The sequence below is a fragment of the Ceratotherium simum genome, chromosome X (genome assembly GCF_057802395.1).
Source record: "Ceratotherium simum simum isolate JZ-2026a chromosome X, ASM5780239v1, whole genome shotgun sequence".
Lineage (NCBI taxonomy): Eukaryota > Metazoa > Chordata > Mammalia > Perissodactyla > Rhinocerotidae > Ceratotherium > Ceratotherium simum.
The window spans coordinates 25,781,955-25,806,792 of NC_141940.1; the positions used below are offsets into that span (position 1 = coordinate 25,781,955).

Below are 24,838 nucleotides of genomic sequence, written 5' to 3' on the forward strand. Positions count from 1 at the left end.
AAATTCTCATCTTAAATACCATGTTCAGCCAACAGACAAAGGAGGATGTTGGGGGTGGGGGGAGTCAGTTACAGGAGATTACCACTAAAGCACAGTAAACAAGAGTAAGGTTATTATGCAGATTTAAGGCCTCACCTTTCACATTGATAAGCCTCTAGAAATGAGGCCATCCCCCCTCTTCCCAAAACAGAGAGGGAGATACCTTTACAAATGGAGATTTCCCTTATAAATGTAAATGATTGTCTGGCAACTCCTCGCAGGGCCATCCAGAGAATGTGGCCAGAGAGACAGAACTTCTGATAAGAGGGGCTTGTTGGTGCCTTTCCTAGTGTAACATTTATCCTACATTATCTTTACAGCCATCATGATAGATCTGTTCCAGGAAGGAGCCACCATGTCAAATTCTTTAGGCAGTTAGTGGGGGAGGTCAAATGTCCCTCAGAGAAAACAATCAAGGTAAAGAGATATATTTTAGGATGGTCAAATCTTGATCTCCCACAGTCTCTAGTCACTTTGGTGGTGGTATTCTTTTTAAAATGCTTTTGAATTAACTACTCTCGGTTTCATTTCAAAATAAAAACCAAAGGCAAACATGATGTGTGTCATTTTATAAGGAAAGGAAATTTCACCATAGGTGAGATGAAATCTTATTTTCATATGGAGAAGATTTATTTAGCAATCCAAATTTGAATCTAAACAGATGTTTTAGGGAATTTCTAAAAATGAGTTGATGAAATACGAGTATAGCAAACAAAAATTAAATTTTAGAGGAATCTCTGTACCAACCTTTTTGCCCTCCTTCATCATATATATGTCCCTATCCTGGGTTGTATATTTAGAACAGAAATGTCTGGTTTTGATCAAGAGAAAAGCTAGTTCTTAACAACTTCGTTGACTAGAAAGTTACTTACTCAGTTAATCATAATAAATGTTTTCATTGCCATGTCAAGTTAATAGACACTTGTCTGTTATATTTTACTAAAAGTATGAAATATATTTAAGGTAGCAAAAAAATGACTTTCCTGTCAATTATTCTCCTTATTTTCTACAGAGGGGGGTGTGTGTGTGTGTGCGTGTGTGTGTGTGTGTGTGTATCAAAGACATTCTACTAAACATCTCCCTTTGGGAGAATCCAGCTGGTTCTTTATTAATTCCACAACACAAAAATGTTTGTAGCTTTAAAAGCAAATGATAAGATCAGGTTAAGCCTTGAGGTCTTTGAAATGTCTCTGCAAGAATTGTGAAAGTGTGGTACTGAGTATTCCATTTAAAGAACAGGAAAGCTCAAAAAGAATTGCCCCCCTTGGCAAACAGATAAGCAAATAAACAGTAACATCTGCTTCTCCATTCTGCTAATTTTTTTTTTCATGTGATATCTGAGGGTATAAGAATGTGTATAATGCTAATATTTTAAATGAAAAGCAGTTCATTATAAATACTATGATGAATTCTAGCATAGATAAAGTTTTAACAAATGTTGACAAATATTTATTGAGTGCCCACCATGCAGCAGCCACTGTTTTACAGAGAACAACACACACAGAAATCTCTGCCTTTGTGGAGCTTACATCCTAGTGGGAGAGACAGCCTTTATCCTAAACTATTAATCATATTGAGGCTAAGAATATTGCAGGATTTGTGGTCTGGCTAGATGTAGTAAGGGAGAAGGGGGAGAGGAGTCCAAGATACCTCTTAGAAGTCCTCCTTTACCTGCCTACAATTCCCCACGGCAACTTTCATAGAATTTCGCTTTACCTATGGTCTCATAGCACCCTGTGCATATGTCTATGAAGACCTTATTCCATTGTATATTTGCATTCCAAATATTTTATTTGTTTGTCTTTATCCCTTGTTGTAACTTGGGTAAAGGACTATGTCTTTTTTACTTTGATTCTTCAGTGTTGGGCTCATACTGTTCAACAAAATTTTTGTAGGGTACGTGGACAGATGGACAGACAACTGAGCAGGGAACTACAGATGGAGGAGATTTCTGAAATCAGATTTCTAGTTGGTAGACGCAGACAATGAGTTTTTGTTTGGAAATGTTGAAACATCTATGTGAGACATCCAGTTTGAAATGTTCAATATCCAATAAATAGTTGAAAGTATGGATCTGGATCCCAGGAAAGGAATAAAGAGGGAAAAAGTTTTTCTCTTACCACTTATCAAATAGTTACTATGTGCCAAACATTGTGCCAAGCCATTATCACATTTCTCCAACTTATAGTTTTTAAAACTGAGGCTTAGAGAAATTGAACACTATGCCACAGGTCACCAGTTAGTATGTAATGGAGCCAGTTCAAACCCAAGTCTGTCTTATTCTACAGCTCATGATAGATGTGGATAATTAAGAATTTCATAGGGGCTGGCCCGGTGGCGTAGTGGTTAAGTGCGTGCACTCCGCTTCAATGCCCCGGGGTTCGCAGGTTCGGATCCCCGGCGCACACCGACCCACCGCTTGACAAGCCATGCTGTTGTGGCATCCCATATAAAGTAGAGGAGGATGGGCACGGATGTTAGCCCAGGGCCAATCTTCCTCAACAAAAAGAGGAGGATTGGTGACGGATGTTATCTCAGGGCTGATCTTCCTCACACACACAAAAAAAGAATTTCGTAACTAGACATAATAGTGGAATTTCCATGAATGATGGAGGAAATATTGAAAAACCTCGACAGAGAGTTTAGTGCAAAAAGAAGACCATAAACCAAACGATGGGAACACTTACATCTAGGAGTCCATGAAGGAGAAAAAGCTAGCGTAGGTGATTGAAAAGTAATCATAGAAGAGAATAAACAAGAGAGGAGAAAATTTCAAGGAGATAGTGATCATGATTTTCAAATGTCTCAAAGGAGTCAAATAGAATGTGGATGAGAATTGATCATTGATTCTGTCAATTACAGACTTCTTGACTTTTAAGCAGCCAATTCAGTACAATGATAAGATTGAAGCTACACTGCAATTGGTTTGAAGAATTGGTAAGAGGTAAGAAAATGGAACCAGAAAGTAGACTACTCCTTTGAAGTGGAATAGTAGCTTGAGAAGAAGCTGAATCAGGGGAAAACTTTCGTATAAATCAGAAGGAGGAAAACAAAAGAGGGGAACTACATTCAGTAAGGAGGTACACAGTAGTCACCAGGATGGTGATGTGGTTGACAGAAAAAAACCAACAGACCAAGTTAGAGATCAAGTTTCCTTAATGGTAAAGAATATGGAAAGTTGTAGGGACGGTCACATAACGCTGAAGAAAACAGCATGATCCCACAGAGTGGTACAGGCTTCCTAGTTTGCCAAGTCACAACAAGAGCATGATGACACTGCCTTTGGGGAATAATAAATCCCTTAGGTGCAAGAAGTTTGCCTTTGCTAATCTCATGCTAGAGGGAAGGTATTATACCCTCCCACCCTTACTTAAAGTTAGCTCTCTGATGTAAGTCATGTTTCCAAGGGCAAGCGGCTATCATTGGCCAACCCAAGATTATAATTTAGACTTCCTATCTCCAAGTGGCGTACACAAGACACCAGTAACAGGCGGTCCCCTGTTACTGATAAAGATACTTAATAGTGACGTATGTATGCACAGGGCTTTCATGACAACATAAATGCTAACATGACTATTTCCAATTTAACTATCAAAATATCAAGTACAGCATAAAAGCACAGATATCATTGATTCTTTCCATTTGTGGCATAATATTAGTCTCCTAAGTAAATTGATTTTCTTCTGGAATAAAATATTCACAATCTGCTTTCCCCTACCTTTCAACCTTTCAACTAAACTGTACATTTTTTTTTATTTATGACAGTCTAATCTTTCAAATTTTGTCATTTATCATGCTGAATAATATCATTAACTTAGATAATTTTATGACAACATTGCTAGCTGCTTTTTAGTAGGTACACTTGTAGCTAAATACTTGTTCTGATTTGTCATATTCAAAAGACTCAAATTTTAGACAGTATATTGTATATCCGTGCATGTATGTGTGTGCGTGCACATGTAGGCATATGTGCCTATGTAAGTTTGTATGTGTAATTTTCTATTGTCCAAAGTCCTTCACTAGTTACATCATTTTAAACTCTAAACAACCATGGGAGGTAGACATAATAGAAATTATACCCAATTTAAAGGTAAAGAAACTGGGAAATTTTAATAATGTGTCCATATGGCAGTTGGAGCAAGAGTTGGAGCTGGCATGCAAGTCTCTGTGCAACCAAGCCAGTGTTCTTTGCACTATAACAATTTGTCTCTGGAATATAAAGAACCCCAAGTCATCCCTTTTTGTCGTTCAGTTAAATTTCCCTGCCTGGAGACATAATCTAGAATTTATTCTATTTATATTAAAATCTTGATGAACCTAAATGCCTAAAACACTGGGGGTTCTGGTTAATTGGATTTGGTGGTTAGCTTAAGGTTAAATAGAACATTTTAAAAATTACCATTCTTGTTGAAAATCATTCTTAAATATGAATCTACTTTCCATTTTAATCCAAATGATCATAATTTACTCTTTTATAATTGAAAATCTTACATTATGTCAGGGTTGTCATTTTGAACATGATTTTTTATTGTACAGCACTCTAGATAGAGAGGATATTGTAGAGTGAACAAAATGTCTAGTGGTCCCAGGATACTCTTTGCAAATTTTGGATGGCCTCTTGCGAGTGGTTGAAAAAGCACTGGATTTAGAGTTAGAAATCTTGAGTCCAAGTTCAATTCTGCCACTAAATAGCTGTGTGACCTTAATAATGTCTCTTTCTGCCATTTTCCTCAATGGTCAGATGAGAAAATAAAACTAAATGATATTTGAGTTATTTTCTGACTTCACTATCTCTGTTATCCTGTGGCTTGCCTTCTTGTCATTTGCTCCTCCACTGAAAGAATTCTGCTCAATTGAGCTTTCCAGATAGTTGGATTCTAATTAATTGCAAGATTGCTAATTCTAGGTGAGGTCCCCAAACGAGTCGGATAAGTTTAAGTTGAACAGTCATGATTCCTTTGGAATTTCCAATAGCCAAGAGGAAATGAGGAAGACATTGCACATTCCTGTGTGTCAAAGGGTAGTGATAATTTCAGGTAAGTATAGTTAAGGAGGCAATCTTAGGTCAGTACAAGACTAATCTATGATTACATTTTGCCTGATACACAATAGGTGCTCAATGAATTTTGTTAAATAAATGAATTTAAGAACGAAACCCTTCATAGAGACAGGATTCAAGATGTAACACCTTATATAGAAATCTAGGGCCGGCCCCATGGCTTAGCGGTTAAGTGTGCACGCTCCGCTGCTGGCGGCCCGGGTTCGGATCCCGGGCGCGCACCGACACACCGCTTCTCCCGCCGTGCTGAGGCCGCATCCCACATACAGCAACTAGAAGGATGTGCAGCTATGACATACAACTATCTACTGGGGCTTTGGGAGAAAAAATAAATAAATAAATAAAATTATAAAAAAAGAAAAAGAAATCTATGTTGCCTTGGGTCATATCTTGAAGTTGCAATAGTTTTAATAGTTTCTTTCATATTTTCATTCTTTAATTATTAAATAAATATAACTTCATTTTATGTTTCTTATTCAAAGATAAAAATACAATACTGATTGGGTGTAAGTTCCAACCAGCCATTTCTATACTGCATCCTGTGAATCCATGATGGTTTTTTTTCTGAGTATTGACAATGATGCAGAGAGAAAATATAAGTTCAAGTTTAATATTATATTCACCAAACAGAAATGTATATTTAGAGGTCAAGCAAGTACATGAAATCACTATACTTTTGAAGTTGACCTTTCCTTGTTTATCTCCCTGTGCTGTCCCTGAATAATTAAAGTGAGCCAATGAGTTTCTTCTTCACGCTCTTGAATCCACATGGCAGGGAACCAGAGAGAGAACATTTCCACGGAAGGAAAGCCTGGTTTCCACAAATTCTCCTGTGCTCAAGGATGATTATAGTTACTGAGCTTTAGAGCATAACACAAATCTGAATTTGACTGTTTCTTAGGTGGCCTAGCCTGAGGGGAGTTAATGTTGTTTCATTTGCTGTGATTATTATATATTCTGCATGTTTTAATCAGTATTTCAGATTTTGGATTTATGCCTCATGACAGGTTCGTGAGGGGTACAATTTGGAAAGCAATTTTAGAAATTGAAAGTAGAAAATGTTTTCTATTCTCCATAACTCACAAAAATTTCAGTTTGGTCAGCAAGGGTAAGTGTTTCAGGCAATTATGAATGAGTTGTAAATGCTCTCTGGCCCTAGGGTTCAGGGTATTTGTTTGGATAATAGACCAATCCCAAGTGCAAATAGCCTCAAGGGAGGAACAGCTGTGAGCTTGGGGAGGAAGATAAGATCATAAGTGCCTGGCAAGAAAATCTTTTTCTGGAAGTCTTTAAAGAGCAACAGATTCCCTCCCATAGATGTGTTGAATACTTCAAAACTGCATGTTCCAATCAGAGGAATAGTCTTAGACCAAGATTTTTCAACCTCGCCACTATCGACATTTCAGACTGGATAATTCATTGTCCTGTGCATTATAGGATGTTTAGCAGCATCCCTGGCCTCTACCCACTAGATGCCAGTAGCACCCTCCCCTCAGTTGTGACAACCAAAAATGTCTCCTTTCTCTTGTACCCTCTTCATTCTCCCTATGTTCACTGTTTATTCCCTCTCTCTTGCCTTTACTTTAGACCTACGCTACTCTTGAGCATTTCTTAGCTCTTCTGATATTGTTCTTTGCTAAAAAGCTTACAAGGACACAGATGCCTGAAAGAAAATGGTACATTTGGGAAACCACACGTGACATAGGATGGCCAGAGCTTAGAGGGCATTGGAGACAATAGCAGTAGTGAGGTAGAGAGGCCTGTAGAGGCCAGATCATGAGGGACTTTATAAAAGTAGTACACCTTCACTACAAAAATAGGAAAAATACAGGAAATCACAAAGAAAAATAGCTACAAATTCCATCACCCAAACGTAGTTACTGTTAAGGTTTCCATGTGTTTTCTTCTGGATTAGGTCTCTGCAGAGTAGGAGTTGTTGTAGTCATTTTTGTGTGTGAGGGGACAGGACATAGTTGTGGTTATACTGTATATATGAATTCTGATTTTTTTCCCCAACATGGGAAATTGCTTATTGCCTTAGAAATTATCTGGTTAATGGGAAAAGAAATGCTTTAAAACCAAATCAAGTAAAAAGGAGGTTTTAAAAAATGACACAGGATAATCTCACAGGAAAAAGAAAGGGCAATGGGTACAGCCAGGCCCAATGAGAGATGGAACTCTCTCCATAGTTCTATTTCTTTCTTGGGCCACATGATGTCTCATCTCTGCTTCTCTCTGCACATATGCTTCATTCTCAGGCTTCATTCTAGATGGGATTTCTTTATCTGTTTCCCTATTATACTGTATCTCCAGCTCTGGCTCAACGTGACTTTGCATCTTGGCTTGCCTAGCTGACTGGGTTTCTGTGTCTAGATTCTAAGAGAGAGGGAGAGAGAGAGAGAGAGAGAGGAAAGGAGGGGGAGAGAGAGAGCAGATATGATTGTCTCTGAGGTTGGATATCCAATTCTGGTCCAACTAACTATGGCTTCAAGCAGTGGAGAGTGGGATTAGGAGGGTCATGGATAGAGATGCTCTGTCCAGGGCTCTGTGCTGTGAGACAATGATCAGCATATCTAATATGCTTATGTGGTTAAAAATTCTTAATATTTTTCATAACTTCATAATATTCCATGGAATGAATGTAGTACTAGGCTCCTTCCATATTTGACTCTACCCTCTTTTAGCCAGTGGATGAGGAAGGAGATTGAGAATCAGGGGTGAAAAGTTCTTAGGGGCAAAGACTGGAAGTGTCAAACACCACCTTTGCTCACATTTCATGTTTCATTAGCCAAAACTGTCACAAGACCATACCTAATGGAAATGGTGACAGGGAAATGTAGTCTATCTGTGTGCTCAGGAAGAAAGGACAACATGGATGTTGGTGAGAAGCAGACAGTTTCTCCCTCAGGCCACATCTTTGATTTTGAGGCTGATATTTCAGAGGACAGCCATGCTTTGCCAGTTTGTCCCTTAGAGAAATGTTATGCTGGCTAGTTTAGAGGACTGATTTGAGTGGCATTTCTTGTGTTATTTTATGGCATTATAAAGCATTCTTGCCTTGAATGTACATGTATGAGTAAAACTTTCAAAGAAATGAAAGCTCATGTAAGGCAAATGTCAAGCAACATCCTTCAAAAGTTGCGTTAGAATGGTAATCTAGATTTTCAACCTGAAGAGCGTAGTGGGAAGCTCTTAGGTTCTGTCCTTATGGGGCTCCTGTGTAACCAATTTGAAACACTCATTCTTTAAAATAACATGTCCTTGCTAATACAAATTACAATTCAATAAAAACAAATGATACAGAAAAGTATACATGTCAACTGGCTCATAAAATAAATGAGGAAAATACATATCTATAGAAAATGAGGATGAATAAAAAGGTAATCAAGGTATACAATACTCACCCCGCTACCCACTCCTTTAAAAAGAAAAATAAATAAGCCAAGTAACCAGTGAAGACCAATTCTGTAAAATCAGCTGGTAGCTCTAGTGAGCAAAATTGGGAACAGACTTTCAGCTTTTGCAAAGGGAAATATAATGGAATTCTTTATAAAATGAATAACTTTTTAAAAAAAAAGTCCTAGAAAACTTGGAGTCTGGTTTAACTTTAAACATGTGTTCCTGGGGCCGGCCCCGTGGCTTAGCGGTTAAGTGCGCGCGCTCCGCTACTGGCGGCTCGGGTTCGGATCCCGGGCGCGCACCGACGCACTGCTTCTCTGGCCATGCTGAGGCCGCGTCCCACATACAGCAACTAGAAGGATGTGCAGCTATGACATACAACTATTTACTGGGGCTTTGGGGGAAAAAATAAATAAATAAAATTATATAAAAAAAAAAAAATGTGTTCCTAAATTTTGCCTAGGCCACATGTTTGTTCCTGTTTAAAATGGTCCCTGTTGGGAAATGGACTACTGAAAACTATGTGGTGGCATTTCATTATTCCTTCAAGGAGAAGAGGTATAAAATCACAAGAGGATTGAAAATCTCACCCACCAATAGCTCTCCAAATGTTTTCTAGTTTGAAAGGATTATAGCTTCCACACCATGTCTCAGGACCTAAATTCTATTAAATATAAAAAGAAAGAAAAAATGGCAAGCTTACTTATCTAAGTAAATAGTTTTGATATATTGACCTGAGCCTTTTAGTACCGGAACATTTGCATTAATAGAAAATATTAATTTGATATTTACCCTTCAACTGGTGTAGGGGTTTTTAATATCAATTTTTAAATTAAAGCATGGATCAAACTTGGAGAAAGAGAATGAGACAGTGATTTTAAAGGGCATTATTATGAAGTGGAGGCTAATTGTTTATTTTAATTTATTTTGGGGCCTACTGAAGCAACTTGGTCAAACATTACAGATTATGTAGTATTTTCTTTCTCTAGCGTTTATATATCTATGCCAGCACGCCTAGCTCCAACTTATCTCTGAATATTCTGTTACAGAAATGTTTAATTTATATGGGAAAGTCTGATACACTCCTGCATGAAAAACGTTCTGATGTCCCCCATATTCTAAACAGGGAAATATGACAATTAGCTCACTTTCATAATGATAAGTGTCTACTCTCCTGATATTTTGTCATTTCTGTAATTTTAAGAATTGAAAGAAATATTTCCATAAAAACATATTCAGTGGAATACTAAGCTTATATTTATTCACTTTGAAAAGAGAAATGCCAAATGATCATGTGAATTAGGAAGATTTTATTACCTTAATGATTAACATTATCAGTCATGAGTTAATATGTGCACAGTGGTTAAGTGAATGGGTTTAATTGTTCATGCATGGATTTAAAAATATTTCTGGAGCTAGGCACTCTGTTTGCTAGGCGCCACTCTAGATGCTGGGGATACAGCAGTAAATAAGACAAAATGACATTCCCATTCTCATGTAGCTAACATTCTAGTAATCAACAAAATTGAAATAGATTCCCAACTCTATCACTTACCAGTTATGTGAAGTTCAGAAATTTATTTAACCTTAATAGCTGATCTTCAGCCTCCTCAACTATGAAATGTAGATAATATCATCTACCTTATAGAGTTACTGTGAGGATTCAGTGAGAAAACACACAAAGTATTTTAGCCGAGTACCTGGCACATAGAAGATGTTCAGTAAATGGTCACTGTTGTTGCCATTATCATGAACAGCGATTATTTGTAATTATTAGTATTTTTATTAACAGTAATTCTTTCATTACCCAAATGTCTAACAAGAAGAGATGAAATGTGAACCAACTATTTCTGACTTATTTGTTTCTTTTAGATTATGTGAAAATGAAATGAAAGCATATAGTTGTCCTTTTACATTGAATAAACCAAGAGATATTTGCTCACAAGTAAACACTTATTCTAGAGTTCCCAAACCTCATTTGTTCTGCACAGCTAATCAAGAACCTTTTAGAAGAAGCAAAAGCATCATACAAATCAATATATATTCATTGAGTACCTTTGAAGTATGAGACAACGTACCTAGAAATTAATGATTCCTATCCTCAAGAAAATATACAATCCAGGTAGGGCAGATATTACTTCTGATTAAAAGAAGAGAGGGAATAATAACCACAAAAAGATTTTTAAAAGAGCTTTTCCATTAGCTACTAACTACCCCACTTGAAAAATCACAAGAATACCAATATTGACCATAGAGTACTGCCATTTAAAAATAGTTGTAGGACTAAGGCTTAAGCCTAGAAAAATTAAGGCTTAGATAGGTATCCTGAAACTCTTTTTAAAAATCTCTTAAAAATTATGAACGACATGGAGAGAGTATAGCCTTTCTATGAACACTTAGCATGTAAGATTTGAAGGGGATGAATGGACTGGGTGGCTTAAAATTTGGAAGAAAGAACCCTAGGACAAATAAAATGAAATCCTCCTTTATGTAGCTGTTGGTAGAGAAATACAGTTTGTTACCCCAGGAGGTTGTCCAAGCTAATAATGCCATTTAGATTCAAGAAGACTTCAGATAAATACTCTTTTAAGAGTATTTATCCTAAAAAGGAATATCAGGAATGGGCTATTAAAGGAAAACTAAAGACATTGAGGTTGATATCTTGGCTAGTAACCACACTTTTCTGCAAAACGACACTAGGTACTCTTGTCAGAGAAGAAAATGGGGCTAACCCATATTGGCATTTTCTCATGTTTTTGGAGGTATAAGAATAAACACCTCTGAATAGACATTTCTCCCAAGAAGATACAAAAACAGCCAACAAGCATATGAAAAGATGCTCAGCATCACCAATCATCAGAGAAATGCAAATCAAAACTGCAATGAGATGTCACCTCATGCCCATTAGGATGACTACTATCAAAAAAATAGAAAATAAGTGTTAGTAAGGATGTAGAGAGATTGGAACCTTTGTGCACCATGGGTGGGATTGTAAAATGGTGCCACTGCTATGGAAAACAGTATAGGGCTTCCTCAAAAAGTGAAAAATAGAGCTGGCGTATGATCCAGCAATCTCGTTTCTGGGTATATATTCAAAAGAATTGAAAGCAGAATCTCAAAGAGATATTCGTACACCCATGTTCATAGCAGCATTATTCACAGTAAAAAGGTGGATGCAACCGAAGTGCCCATCAATAGATGAATGGATAAACAAAATGTGGTATACACATACAATGGAATATTTTGCAGCCTCAAAAGGAAGGAAATTCTGTTGCATGCTACAACATCGTTGAATCTTCAGGACATTATGTTAAGTGGAATAAACCAATCACAAAAAGAAAAATACTGTGTGATCCCAGTATCTAAAGTATTCAAACTCATAGAAATAGAAAGTTGAATGATGGTTAACAGGGGCCGAGGGGATGGGGAAATGGGGTGTTGTTGTTTAACGGGTATAGAGTTTCAGGTTTGCAAGATGAAAACATTCTGGAGATCTTTTTCACAACAATGTGAATATACTTAACACTATTGAATTATAAACATAAAAATGGTTAGGATGGTAAACTTTATGTTTTGTGGTTTTTTTATCACAACAAAAAATACCTTTAATTAATTTTTTTAAAAAAGGAATACATACCTAAATTCCACTATTCTATCTAAATTTGATTTGGCCTTAATAACTTGACACAGGCCTTTTCATGCAGTCTTCTTTTTTATTTTTTTTTTTAAATCAATCTCAGCTTCTAACTGGAAGTAAGTTGAATTCCTTCCTCTAGGTAGAAAATGAGTCAAATGCTTATAGCTTAAGGGAATACAGGTTTAGATATTCATCTAGTAAGTATGTTTACAAGATGTAAAAGAAAAAATCCATTGGTTATTTATGCATCTGTTGTTAGAAAGCTGTAGATTTCTGTCTGTTTCCTATAGAATTTTAAGTGCCATATTAAATCACTTTATTTAGTGCTAACAGATAGCCTCAGAACTATGTAGTATGAGGGGTTTAAAAAGAGAGTACATTTTCCCCTTTTTTATAGATGATTTTAAAATCCTTACAGAAGCGTTTATTATATTCCCATTTACCACCACTGGGTCTCATCAGTCTTGGAGAAATTTTTTTTCGATTTCCTTATATGCCCGTTTCCTTTTGGCAGTATCTTGCTTTTCCTTTTTAAATTTGAACTTGAATATCAAAACAGATGCAAAGGAGAGTACTACTTACACATAAACTCTTGAACTGCATTTTTATCATTTGCTCTGTGGAAAAAACCCAATTGTATAAAATTGATAGCAACATTTTAGTATATCCTCAGGTCCCCAGGGAAAAGCAATGTGCTTAGACAGATGATCTGATTTTACGAGCACGTAGCTGAAGTCTAGCACTGCGCATTTGTCTTTATGCTGCTACTTTTTTCAGGGACTATGAAAACACATTTAGGCGGTAGTTTCACTTTCCAACAATGGACTGCAAAGCCTATGACAATACATGGCATTTCCATTGCTGTTTTTCATGATGCACATCAAAGTATAGATCACTTTCTGCATAGAATCTTAATCTGAGCTTGTTAATAAGAAAACAAGAACCTTAGTATGTGAACTCATTTTATTATTTACTCTCACTGAGGACTGTGATTTGGATTCCACTCAAATATGAATTAGTTTAAATGTTGCTCTGCTGCGACTATTGAATTTCTTTATTATGCTGTAATATTTCACTTATGAAACTGCATTTGGAAATCCTTTGGTGTATAGCAGAATGAAATTACAGTACTCAGGGATATTGATTATTGCTTGTAATTGCTATCATAATAGCCAACAATTCTCGATCTTTCTTCTACCTCTTAATGATATACCAAACCAAATCAATATCCAACATATTGGGCCACTTACATCGTCTCAAAAATCCAATTGTTCTCCTTCATAAATATGTAAGGATCGAAGATTTTATCTCCAAATATTGAATAAAAGAGCCCCATACTGCTGGGTTTCTCTTTTATCCCATAGGGACATACCAGAGTGTTGCTGTATAGGATCAGTTATACACAAGTGACATTTTGTCACCTCCAGAGTAACCGCAGGGCAGGGGCAGAGAGATGAGGAGGCTACTCCACTATGCTGTCTGTAAAGTGCTACACTTCTTGCACACTAGTAAATTAGATGGCCCGAGGGGAAAACACAGACTGGGGGAGCTAACCAGACATTAAAGAAGAAATCTACCTCCTTATGACATGGAGATTATTTCAGGGCCTAAAGAGGGAGTGCAATAGGAAGGAGCATAATGCTGTGAGTCACTTTTCAATAAAATATATTTATTCTTGTTTCTACTATATACTGTTTCTCCATTCTGAGGATAAATTAGCTAGCTTTAGAAGCAGCAATGACTCCTTTAGGTTCTTAACAACTAAAAGGTAGCTTCTTTGTAATGCTTCCCCATTCATTCAAAATAGCTAATACGGTCTTTAAAATTTACTAGAAGAACGTGAGAAGTACAGAAGAATAGACATGTATTATGTAGTACTGTTTGAGCAGATTGTATTTGTTTAGCCTGGTTCAATTCACCCAGGAGACTAGAACCTGGTGCTAATCCAGTGAAGACTGTGGTTGGCAGGTAGCATAGGGCAAAGAAAATACACTATTTTGGAAGTCCCCAATTCCAAATCCATTCATGCCATTAATTACATGTGTTACTTTTAGATAAAATCCACTTTTGTTCTCTGGGCTTCAGTTTCCCTAACTGCAAAATGAGCGTGTTGGGCTACTCCGTGATTTCTAAGATCCCTTCCAACTCTGTGATTCTGTAGCCATCATTCTCACATTTTTGTCATTGGTCCCAAAGGGAACAGGGTAAAAGCGTGGCTCAATCCAGTATCATCCACATGCCAAAATCAACACAAAGCATGCTGCGTCTGTGCTTTAACAGGCCTGGATTCGAATCTTAATGTGTCCGCTAAATGTGTAACCCTAGCATAGTGTACTATAATGTGGTGGTTAAGAGCAATGGCTCTAGAGCCAAACTGCTTGAGTTGAGCTGACACTCAACTTCACCAATTGCTAGCTATGGGACCATGGACAAGTTACTTAACCTCTCTGTGTATTGGTTTTCTTATCTGTAAATGGAGATACTTATTGTAATGGGCTTATTGTGAAGATTAAATTTTATCGTACTTTATGAATTATTTAGATAATGCCTGGCACAGATAAGTACTTAATGAATGTTACCTCTTATTATCATTATTATGATAACTACTAACACTGCTTTACTCCTGCTAAACCTCTTTTGATCTCTGTTTCATCATCGTTAAGATTAGAATAATAGTATCACCCTCACAGACATACGAGGATCAAAATAATGCATGTAAAGTACCTAGTTTGGTGTCTGGCCTTTCTAGGTGCTCAATAAATCGTGTTCACATAAATAGAACCAACTCTACATGTGGTTGGTGTTAGTGAGTGCATTTTTTCCACTCACCTCACCCCTAATCTTTTTCATGCTAGTTATGAAAGCAATACAAGCTCAGAGCAGAAAACTTCAAAAAATACTCCTACTATTCAAAGGTAACACAAATTATTATTTTTCCATGAGCATATATATATATTTTTAACTTTAAAAATTGTATCCTATTGCCCATACTCTTTTGAAGCCTGCCTTTTTTCACTTGGTGATATCTGTAAACACTTTTCCTGGTGAATAAATATTCTTTTACAACACAATTTGTAATGGTTGTATAGTATTCTGCTATGTGTTTGTAAAATAATTTACTTAACCAAATATCTATTATTCAGCATTTTGGTGTTTATTTTGCCATTATAAATAACACTGCAATGAATAATTTCTTATATACATTGTCATACATATCATTTCCTAAGGATAAATTCCTATAGACATAATTATTGGGCATATTTAAAGTCTTTTGATACATAATGCCAAATTGCCCTCCAGAAAGGCTTGTAAATCTGCCCTCCTCTCAGCAACCCAGCCCTTTAAATAACCTTTACCCTCATGATACCAAAGCAGAATTCACTAATGTGGATATTTTTCATTAACTGGCATGTAGAGCTCTTTTTTCCTTTAAATATATATGCTTTTGTCCTTTAAAAGTGGAATCTAGAAATCAATCTTAAATAATCTTACCGATTTATGCATTTGGGCATGTGTGACATGTACAAGGTGATGTTGGCTCTTTGCTTAGTGGAGGGGTTTTGTGTCGTAGTACATTAAAATGTACACCAGAATGAGTTTTGTTTAGCCGTGCGTTTTACTGCCCCAGGTGGCACAGTAGAGTGGTTAAGATTCAGGACTTTGGAGATGGGATGACCTGGGTTCCTATTCTGGCTCTGTCATTCACTTGCTAGGTGAATTTAGGCAAGTTATTTAACCTCTTTAGGCCTCCATTTCCTTAAATGCACAATGAGGATAATAATATAGCCTATTTCATATGAGTGAAGACTAACTGAGATAATGAGTGTTTAGCACAGTGCCTGGTACTTAGCATTCAATAAGTGTAAAGTATGTGCACAAAAAACATACTTCCATTTATTTGTCTTTGGCAACTCTTTCCATATGAATAAATCACTACTGTTTATGAAATATCCATGTTACGATAGTCATGAGCAAGCAATAATCATCCTACAGTAATTCAAACATGACAGCAGCATGAAGTTATAGGACAGTGAAAACTAGTGCATGGCAGAAAAAAATGCAAAACAGTAGTTGCCTCTGGGAGATGGGGATAGGGATTTACTTAGAAAGGCAGGAGGGAATTTCCTGGGGTGATGGAAATGTTCCATATCTTGATAAGGGTTTGAGTTGCACAGGTGATTGTATTTGTCAAATCTCAGCAAATGTACACTTAAAATTTGTGCATTTCCTCATGTATAATTTTTATTGAAATATATGTACATGTAACATTTTGTAAGTTTGAGGTGTACATGTTGATATGATACATTTATATATGGCAATATGATTGCAACTGTAGTGTTAGCTACAAATTATCATTTCTTTTCTATGGTGGGAATAATTAAGATGTAGCCTCTTAGCAAGTTTGGAGTTTATAATGCAGTATTGTTGTCCATAATCACTATGCTGTGCATTAAATCTCCACAACTTATTTATCTTCTTGTTGCAAGTTTGTGCCCTTAAACAACATCTCTCCTATTCCCCAACCTGCCAGCCCATGGCAACCACCATTCTACTCTCTGTTTTTACAAGTTCATGGATGGACCTTGAGGACATTATGCTAAGTGAGATGAGTCAGACAGAGAAAGACAAATATTGTATGATATCACTTATATGTGGAAGCTAAAAAAGCCGGACTCATCATGTATCAATTTTACATTAATAATCTGTAAAAAAAAATATTGAACTCTAGATAATAATACACAAGTTGAAATATGTGAAGGGACATGTACTGTTGTATGCAACTTACTTTGAAATGCTTAAAAACTAAGGCAGACTGATGGATGAAGACAGGAGTGGAGAGATGGATAGATAAGTGATAAAGTGATTATAGTCAAATGTTAACTGTAGAATCTAGTTGGTGAGTATATGTGTGTTCATTATTAAATTTTTTCAACTTGTCTGTATGTTTGACAATATTTGTAATAAAATATTGGGTGAAAATATGTCTGTAAACACTAGTCTCGAAATGAAATTACTGGTTTCTAGGCCATTCAGATTACCAAAATGCCTGATGATACTTCTCTTTCTGTTTTTGAATCAACTTTATCATATTTAATGAAAGGGAGCAGTATAGAGAATAACCTCAAATGTGGAATGTTAGCGCTTGGAGTTTGAGAAATTCACTAGCCAGCAAGTCAGGGAACAGAAAACCTCTTTCTTCCTCTTAAAGATCTTAATGAGAAAACAAAAGGGAGACCACCCAGGGCAATTTGGAGTTAAATCTTAGGTATATGAAAGTTTTGTTGAGCCCCCCTAGTTCCCCTGAGCTTTGTCATAGCATGATTGTTTGAAATTAGTGGAGATTGTGTTTTTGTAGCAACTGGCTTTGGTTTGTATAGCCCAAATTTTTGTCTTCTTTTCGCAGGCATTTCCTGTTCAAACATGGGTCTGGTTCCTCGGCTATCTTCAGTGCAGCCAGTCAGAACTACCCTCTGACGTCCAATACCGTGTACTCGCCCCCTCCCAGGCCACTTCCTCGAAGCACCTTTTCCAGACCTGCCTTTACCTTTCACAAACCTTACAGGTGCTGCAATTGGAAGTGCACAGCCTTGAGCGCCACTGCAATCACCGTGACTTTGGCTTTGTTACTAGCCTATGTGATTGGTAAGCCCTTTGCTTTCATGCCTCAGTTTTCTTCTTAATCAAAGTCTTGTTTTGCTTGTGGTGTGGGTGGGAGGCTCTCTCCGCTCTGGGGCCTACAAATTTGAACCAAGGCTTAGTATTATAAATAACAAATGGATTTCTAATTAGTTTTTTTTTTTTTTTGCACTTCCTAACCTTAAATACTGCTGAGGAGAGTAAGGAATGCTCTTTGAGAAGAAATATTTTACTACTAACACAGTCTTATTGATTGCAATTACTGTAGTTAACCATTTTCCGTTCAATTAAAAGGTTGTTATGGTTTTCTCGTTAGAAGTCATAAGTACCAATCTACAATAGCTTCTTAAATTATAGTTAAACAATAATACTGCTGCCGAATTTTCAGGTAGCAATTTCATTAAAGTAGTAGTTATTTGCAAGCTATCAGAAAATCCAGCGCATAATTTCTTTCCAAGAATTCGGAGTTTTACACTGGGACTAAAAAACTGTATTATTATTTTCACAAGGTAAATGGCTGCAAAATTGTGTGGATATTATGTTTGGGGAGGTAAAGGAGAAAACAGTCATGAGGCAATCTTATATTTTTAAGAAAAATGTTGTTCTTGAGTCACCCTGATTAAAATCACCCTCACTTGATAGCAAATTGTATTGATTTTTCTGGATGGCATTTTATTTTGACTGAACATTAATTTCCTTGCTTGAGTAGTTCTGCAGTCTAAAATGTAAATTAACTTAAGAAACATGTATTTTGTGGAAGCACTAGGAAAATAAATTTTATCCAGGTATATCACTAGTAACTTCTTTTCAGGTTTAACCCCATTTCCTAATTGAAGCAGAATTACCCACTAAGATACAATGAATATGATTCTGAGAAGTAGATAAAAAGGGCTTTAGACTTTCTTATAATTATAAATAATAAAGTTTGGTTGATTCTGATTTATTCAAAATGTGAACAATAAGAAAGTTCACATAACTAGTTTTTGTAGGAGTCATAGATCAGAGAATGGCAAGTAAATAAACAAATATATTTTGTAGGGAAGTCACTGATAATGTCAACAGTCTGGGATCAGAGCCTATATTGATGCTCACGAGTATATCTTTTATATTTTCATCATACAATCTGAATATATTTAAATAATGCTTTTATTAAATGTGGATAATATTACCCTATGATATAAAAAATGTGTCTTTTATCTCAGACATTTCAGAATAACCCAACATGTGTGTTTATTTGGTCTTTAATAACCTGTAATGAGAAATAATGCTGAAGGAATGGAGGTGGGAGATGAGAAAGTACCGTTAACACAAAAATGATTTTAATATGGAATCATTTGAAACAAGGAGTAATTTGAGAAGTTTAACTACATATAATGTTTTAGCTGTAAGACTTAACCCCTGGTATAAACAAATCCAGGTAATAGCAAATTCTTTATTAATAGGTTTATACTGTATTCAAACCTATGTTTCTATTTAAATTTATTACGATGGCCACTCGTATCAAAAATTGTATTATACACTCTGAGACTTATTTAATTAGGTTATGTATTTATTGATATCATAAGTGAAAGTTGAACATTTCAGTCATTTCCAGGACTGCCTTTTTTATAGGGTAAACAATGGCATATAAATTTGACATGACAGTAAGGCAATTTAGTGCAATAGTTACGAGCATGGATTTTCAGACCTCTGCCACTTATTAGGCATGTTACCTTGGGAAAATTATTTAACCTTTTAAGGCTTCCATTTCCTCATCTGTAAAATGGCCTAAAGCAGTACCTATAACATAGGTTTGTTATGAGAATTAAATGAATTAATATAATTAAAGAACTTGGAAGAGTGCCTAAAACATAGTAAGTATACTATAAATGTTAAATATTATTCTTGTTGTTGCCATTATTATCTTTATAATTGTTATTCACTGTTAAAATTCGCTGGTTCTCAGAATCAACCATTTTGTTCATGTCTGTATCCCAGCACCGAGAATAGTGCCTGGCTGTTCTGTTGGTAAATTTTGTTGAAAAACTAAATTATGCTAAGCACTTTACTTCTATTAGCTCATTAAATTCTCACAACAATCCTTAAGGGTAACTATTAGTATTAAATGTATTTTATAAATGAAGAAACTGAGACACCACAAGGTTAGAGGTCACGTAGAGGTCACATTGAAATTAAGAGGTCACATCACTAAGAAGTGGGGATCCTAAGCTTGAAGGTGGAGCAGAATGATGCCAGAGCACATGCTCTTGAGCACTAGGCCTCGCTGCCCTTCCCACTGCAGTAAACTTTGCAGTTCATTTACTCCTGGGTCTACTAAATAAATCCACCAGACAAATTTTTTTTCACATTAAATTACAAATTAAATTAGATTTATCAGGTCATCCATTGCAATGGTGAGCGCAGCTAAGATTTGTTGATCGGTGAGAGAGATCTGCCGAAATCATTTACTGTGAGACTTTTTAGACACAAACAAATAAGGCTAAATGCTAGCATAGTAGGTTGAGTGGGTTGAAAATGAGGAGATGTTAATGGCAAACACTGTAAGTTTGTTTCTAGTTCTTTCATGAACTGGACATTATGTGACTTTGGATAAATCAGTTAAAATCTCTTCCTTGATTTACCCCATCTGTGCCGTATTGCTGACCACCTCAGGAGGGTAGAGTAAGAATTCATAAAGAGGCATTCAGGTGAAAGATGTCACATAAGAACTATAACATACAAAATGATTTTTAAATGGCTTTGTGTGGTTGGAATAAAAAAGTATTATATTTCAAAATATGAAACCATTTCACTCTCAACTCTTGCTGAGTCTGAAAGAGTCATCGTTTTTTTTCAATCCCCTTTGCAGTTGCTGTACAACCCAAGTAAAATCTTTCACTGAAACTATTTACTGCTTCTGTTTCCCGTGCAAATTCCTTTCTGCTATTTCATTTTCCTCTGTTATCCATTATACATAACCTTTAGATACTAATGGCTGTATGCTGCGCTGCCCCCAATCCACTCGGGGAAATCACATCGATATCAATGGGACATCAATAGACGTTGTGTGCATTATGGCTCTGTAAGTGGTCATTGGAAAGCAGTGGAAATCCAGCACGTGGATAGCCAGAGCTGGGTTGTTCAGGCAACCAGCCCCATCCCCACACCTACCCACTATACCTTTTGGGTCAGCAAGAGAATAATTCCCTTAAATGAGTTTTGAAGCCATAAAATTTGGTAAACGGAGGCATGGAAAGATACTGATTGTATGAAGATATCATGGAATGCCTATTGTCATCACTTTCCCATAAATCTGTAATATTTTCCATCTGAGTCAAAAAATATGTCCTTATGCTTCATCCTCTCTGATATTTTGGCATCAGTGATGTATCAGTGCCAGTCAGAAGCACATTTGCTTGAATTTACAAATAAGCCATATGAAGTAGTAGTCAGGAAGACAGATGACCATATGCAAGGCATCAAGAGAAGGCGAGGTTAAGGTACTTCATCAATGGTTGTGAAGGGCACAAACGCGGCTTCTCTGGTAATCTTTGATATTTTGATCAAGTTTCTCCACAGTCAGCAGTTTGTATAAGAGGCCATAGAAACTCACAGGCAATAAAAACTCAAAGGAATACACTGTGCCTGGGGTCAAATGGGCTGTTGCATTGAATGAGTTGGGGAGTAGGGATTTCTGGCTCTCAAACCCAGTATCATCAGTTAATGACATCACTGTTTCTTTTCCTTTACCATGAAATTAGTAGCAATTCATACCACCTTCAGGGGATATAGGCAATGTCCAGACTCTATAGATGAAATAATTTAAGCCCATAAATCTCCTTGCCAAGACATTCTATATAGCCCACATGTAGAAAGTTGACCAGAATGGATATTAATACACAATTAGGACAGAGAGAATAATGAGCCCAATCCTCTGATCGAAAGTTTAGGGATGAAACTATTCAAGAGGGCAAAGGGCCTACCTCACCTTGCTCTCTGTACCAAAATTGAGTAACAATGATTTTAGTGCTTTCTTCTGCCTCCTTTATACTAGTCCAAATTACCCTACTTTCTGGGGCTGTTATTACGGTGGAGTAAAAAAGTGCTAGAAATGATAGAAGGAGAGGAGTGGTGTGTGTTCGTTTTTCTTTCCTCACAAAGAAAGTGCAAATACCTCACAATACAGGGAAAAAATAAAATAGAATATGGCAAATTCTGATTTTGGAAAATTCAAGAACTTGGATTTTTTTAATGGAGAAAATAGAAATGGAGTTTTTTTCCATTTAATCTAAATACACAATGCCCCTTCAGACAAAGTTTACTAAATGTAGATAAATACGCTTACCAAAAGCCATCTCTTTCACTTACTAGCAGCTTCATTAATGCCTCTATGCCTCAGTTTCCTCATCTATAAAATGGGAATGTTGGTAATACCTTCCTCATGGATTTTCTTTTTAATTAAATGAAATGAAGCATGTAAAACACCCAGGACATTGCTTAGCAGATCTAAATAAAGATCAATGATTATTATTAGTGGAACATGGCTATTATTAGGATTATTAATTTGCTCCAAGGTAAGCCTAATGAGCATATAATTTATCCTAACATGAACTACTTTTATTACCCTTCTTCCCAAAGTCATCTAAAACAGTTTTCTCAGAGCTGGAATGTCTGTTTCACAAGAATCCTCTAATGAGTTCGTTGTTTCCTTCTGCCTGGTCTAAAATATCTGTAACTTTGCCTTTATCTTTCTAATTTTCCTTTTCCTTGGTGTTTTGACCCTAAAAATGGTTTTATATTTCTATCTGGAAGCCATATCTAGGTTGAAACACATTTTCATTAAAATGCACTATAGCTTATAACAGTCAAGAGATGACTCAGCACAAAATGCTAAAAAGCATTTTACTTTATCCTATAGACTGATATCAATCCTTTTGGTGTCATGTTTAGTACTTATTACTACCTCTAGTTCACTCTCATGGACCTATTCATGATAATGATGGCAATTTCTGTGTTAGCATTGACTTTGCATCCTACCCATGAATCTACCAACTTTATAGCAATCTCTCTAAGCAAAGATCTGGAAAATGGTGGTATAACTTCGGTCTAATTATAAATCTGCCATCCATGCATTTATCAGAACTCTTCCTTAAAAAAGATTTATATTTTCATCCGACATCACCCTTTGGTGTAATATGTTCCATAAGCTTTATCCCCACTATGTTAAGTGGCACTTTTATCTGTCATAAATAAAAGTATAAATTCAATCCAAATTAAACATACTAAAATGACAGGAAAAACCTGTGTCACATACAATTAATTTGCAGAACCATAGTTAGCACCTGTTATTCAAAATGAAGGCATTTTAATGAAAGGCAAATGCTGTACCTATTTTTTCTTGCAACTCTACAATGCTGTGGATTTAAGACATAGAGTAAGAGAGACAATTTCTTGGGTGGATGAGTAGTGGATACTAAACATATGTCTTGCATCAAAAGATTATTTTGTTGTCTCAAGGAGAGGCAGTCACTCTACTAAGTACTTCTCATACAGTACTTTTTTAGCCTGGGTAGGGAAAATAAAATGAGGCTTTATGAAATAGATAAAGATTCACTAGAAGGCATAGATACCACGTTAGTAGTTTTGGAGCTTTCCATACTTAAGAAATTTTAGAAGAGCAAGAATCAGTCTTGCAAATTCAGAAAAAACATTTTCTCTCAAGAAATCTCTGATTTCAAAGTAAATAATTTGAATTCTATTGCATAAAGGAAATTTCACTCCTGTTTAACTTAGTTTCACCCCATCCAAATTATATATATAATACATATATAGACATGTTATATGAATATTTTTAGACCCACATTGCGCAAGATGTTAAGCTATACTTACTCTGAACTGAATAAGAATAAACTAAATTAGAGCAATCGCTTTGAAACAGATGGCAGGTTAACCCATTTTAAACTTAAGAAATGTGACTGAATTTTCATATAGAACAGCCAGAGTGGGGAGGGCCGGTATCCCCAACAGAATATCGCATTCATCACAGTCATAACTAAGAGGTAGTATCTTACAGGGTGGAGACACATTCATCTGGGGCTTAGCAATATTCCCTTTAGAGAAATGTGAAAAAGCATAATATGTTTTATTAAATACAAATATGCTGGAAAACCTGAGGAAGCAAAAATGGAGGATATAGGACGGTGGCAGGAAATGAAGATTGTAAGCAGGGGCAGATCATGAAATGCATTTTAAGCCATGGTAAGGAGCCTGAAATTTATCCCAAGAGCAAGTGGGGAGTTTTTTGTGGTTTTTCATTAGGGCAAAAAAGTTATTTGCTCAGATTTACATTTAGAAAGATCACCCTAATGGTAGTATGGAGGTTGGAATTGGCAAGCAGGACAAAGGGGGTTGTGAAATTGAAGTCATGAAGACAAATTTGGAGACTATAATAGTAATCCAGGTAAGGGACAGTGAGAGCATAAACTTCTGGGAATGAATAAGAAGAAGATGGACTCAAGAAGTATTTAGAAGGTAAAACACACTTGACTTAGTAACTGATTAGACAGGGCAGGAGAAAGAAGAATTGTTGTCTGGCTTAGGGAGTGGGGAGATGGTGATGCCTTAGCCAAGATAGAACACAGAAGGAAGAGTTTTAAGGGTGAAGATAAACATACATACAGATCAAGATACCTAGTACATTATTAAATATCCAGTACTGAAACTTTAGAGCTATCTAACTGTGAGGACACCAAAATCGCAGGAGTAAAACCAGGAAAAAAGAGCGTGAAGGCTGGAACTCTGGGGAATACTAATATTCAAGAAGGCTGAAGACAAGGAATCTGATAAGCAGACTACGAAGGAGCAATTAGAGAGGTTGGAAGGAAACTACTAGATGGTGGCGATAGAACAGTGGTTCTCAATGTGTAGTCTGGGGACCACTAGGGACCACAAGACCTGTCAGAGGGTCCACAAAGTAAAACTATTTTCATAATACACAAAGACATTGTTTATCTTTTTCACTATAATTCTCTCATGAATGTACGGTGGGGTTTTCCAGAGGACACATGATATGTGATACCACAAGAGAT

General features: G+C 36.3%; 1 protein-coding gene across 20 annotated transcripts in view; it reads left to right on the forward strand.

The window, feature by feature from the left end:
- TENM1 (teneurin transmembrane protein 1) overlaps positions 1-24,838 on the forward strand; it is a 773,006-nt gene that overhangs the window by 447,372 nt on the left and 300,796 nt on the right. For all 20 annotated transcript variants that reach the window (XM_087427630.1, XM_087427629.1, XM_087427639.1 and 17 more), the window contains one exon: positions 17,539-17,777. In XM_087427630.1, coding sequence (XP_087283756.1) covers positions 17,539-17,777 — 239 coding nt within the window. The remainder of the gene's footprint in view (positions 1-17,538; positions 17,778-24,838) is intronic.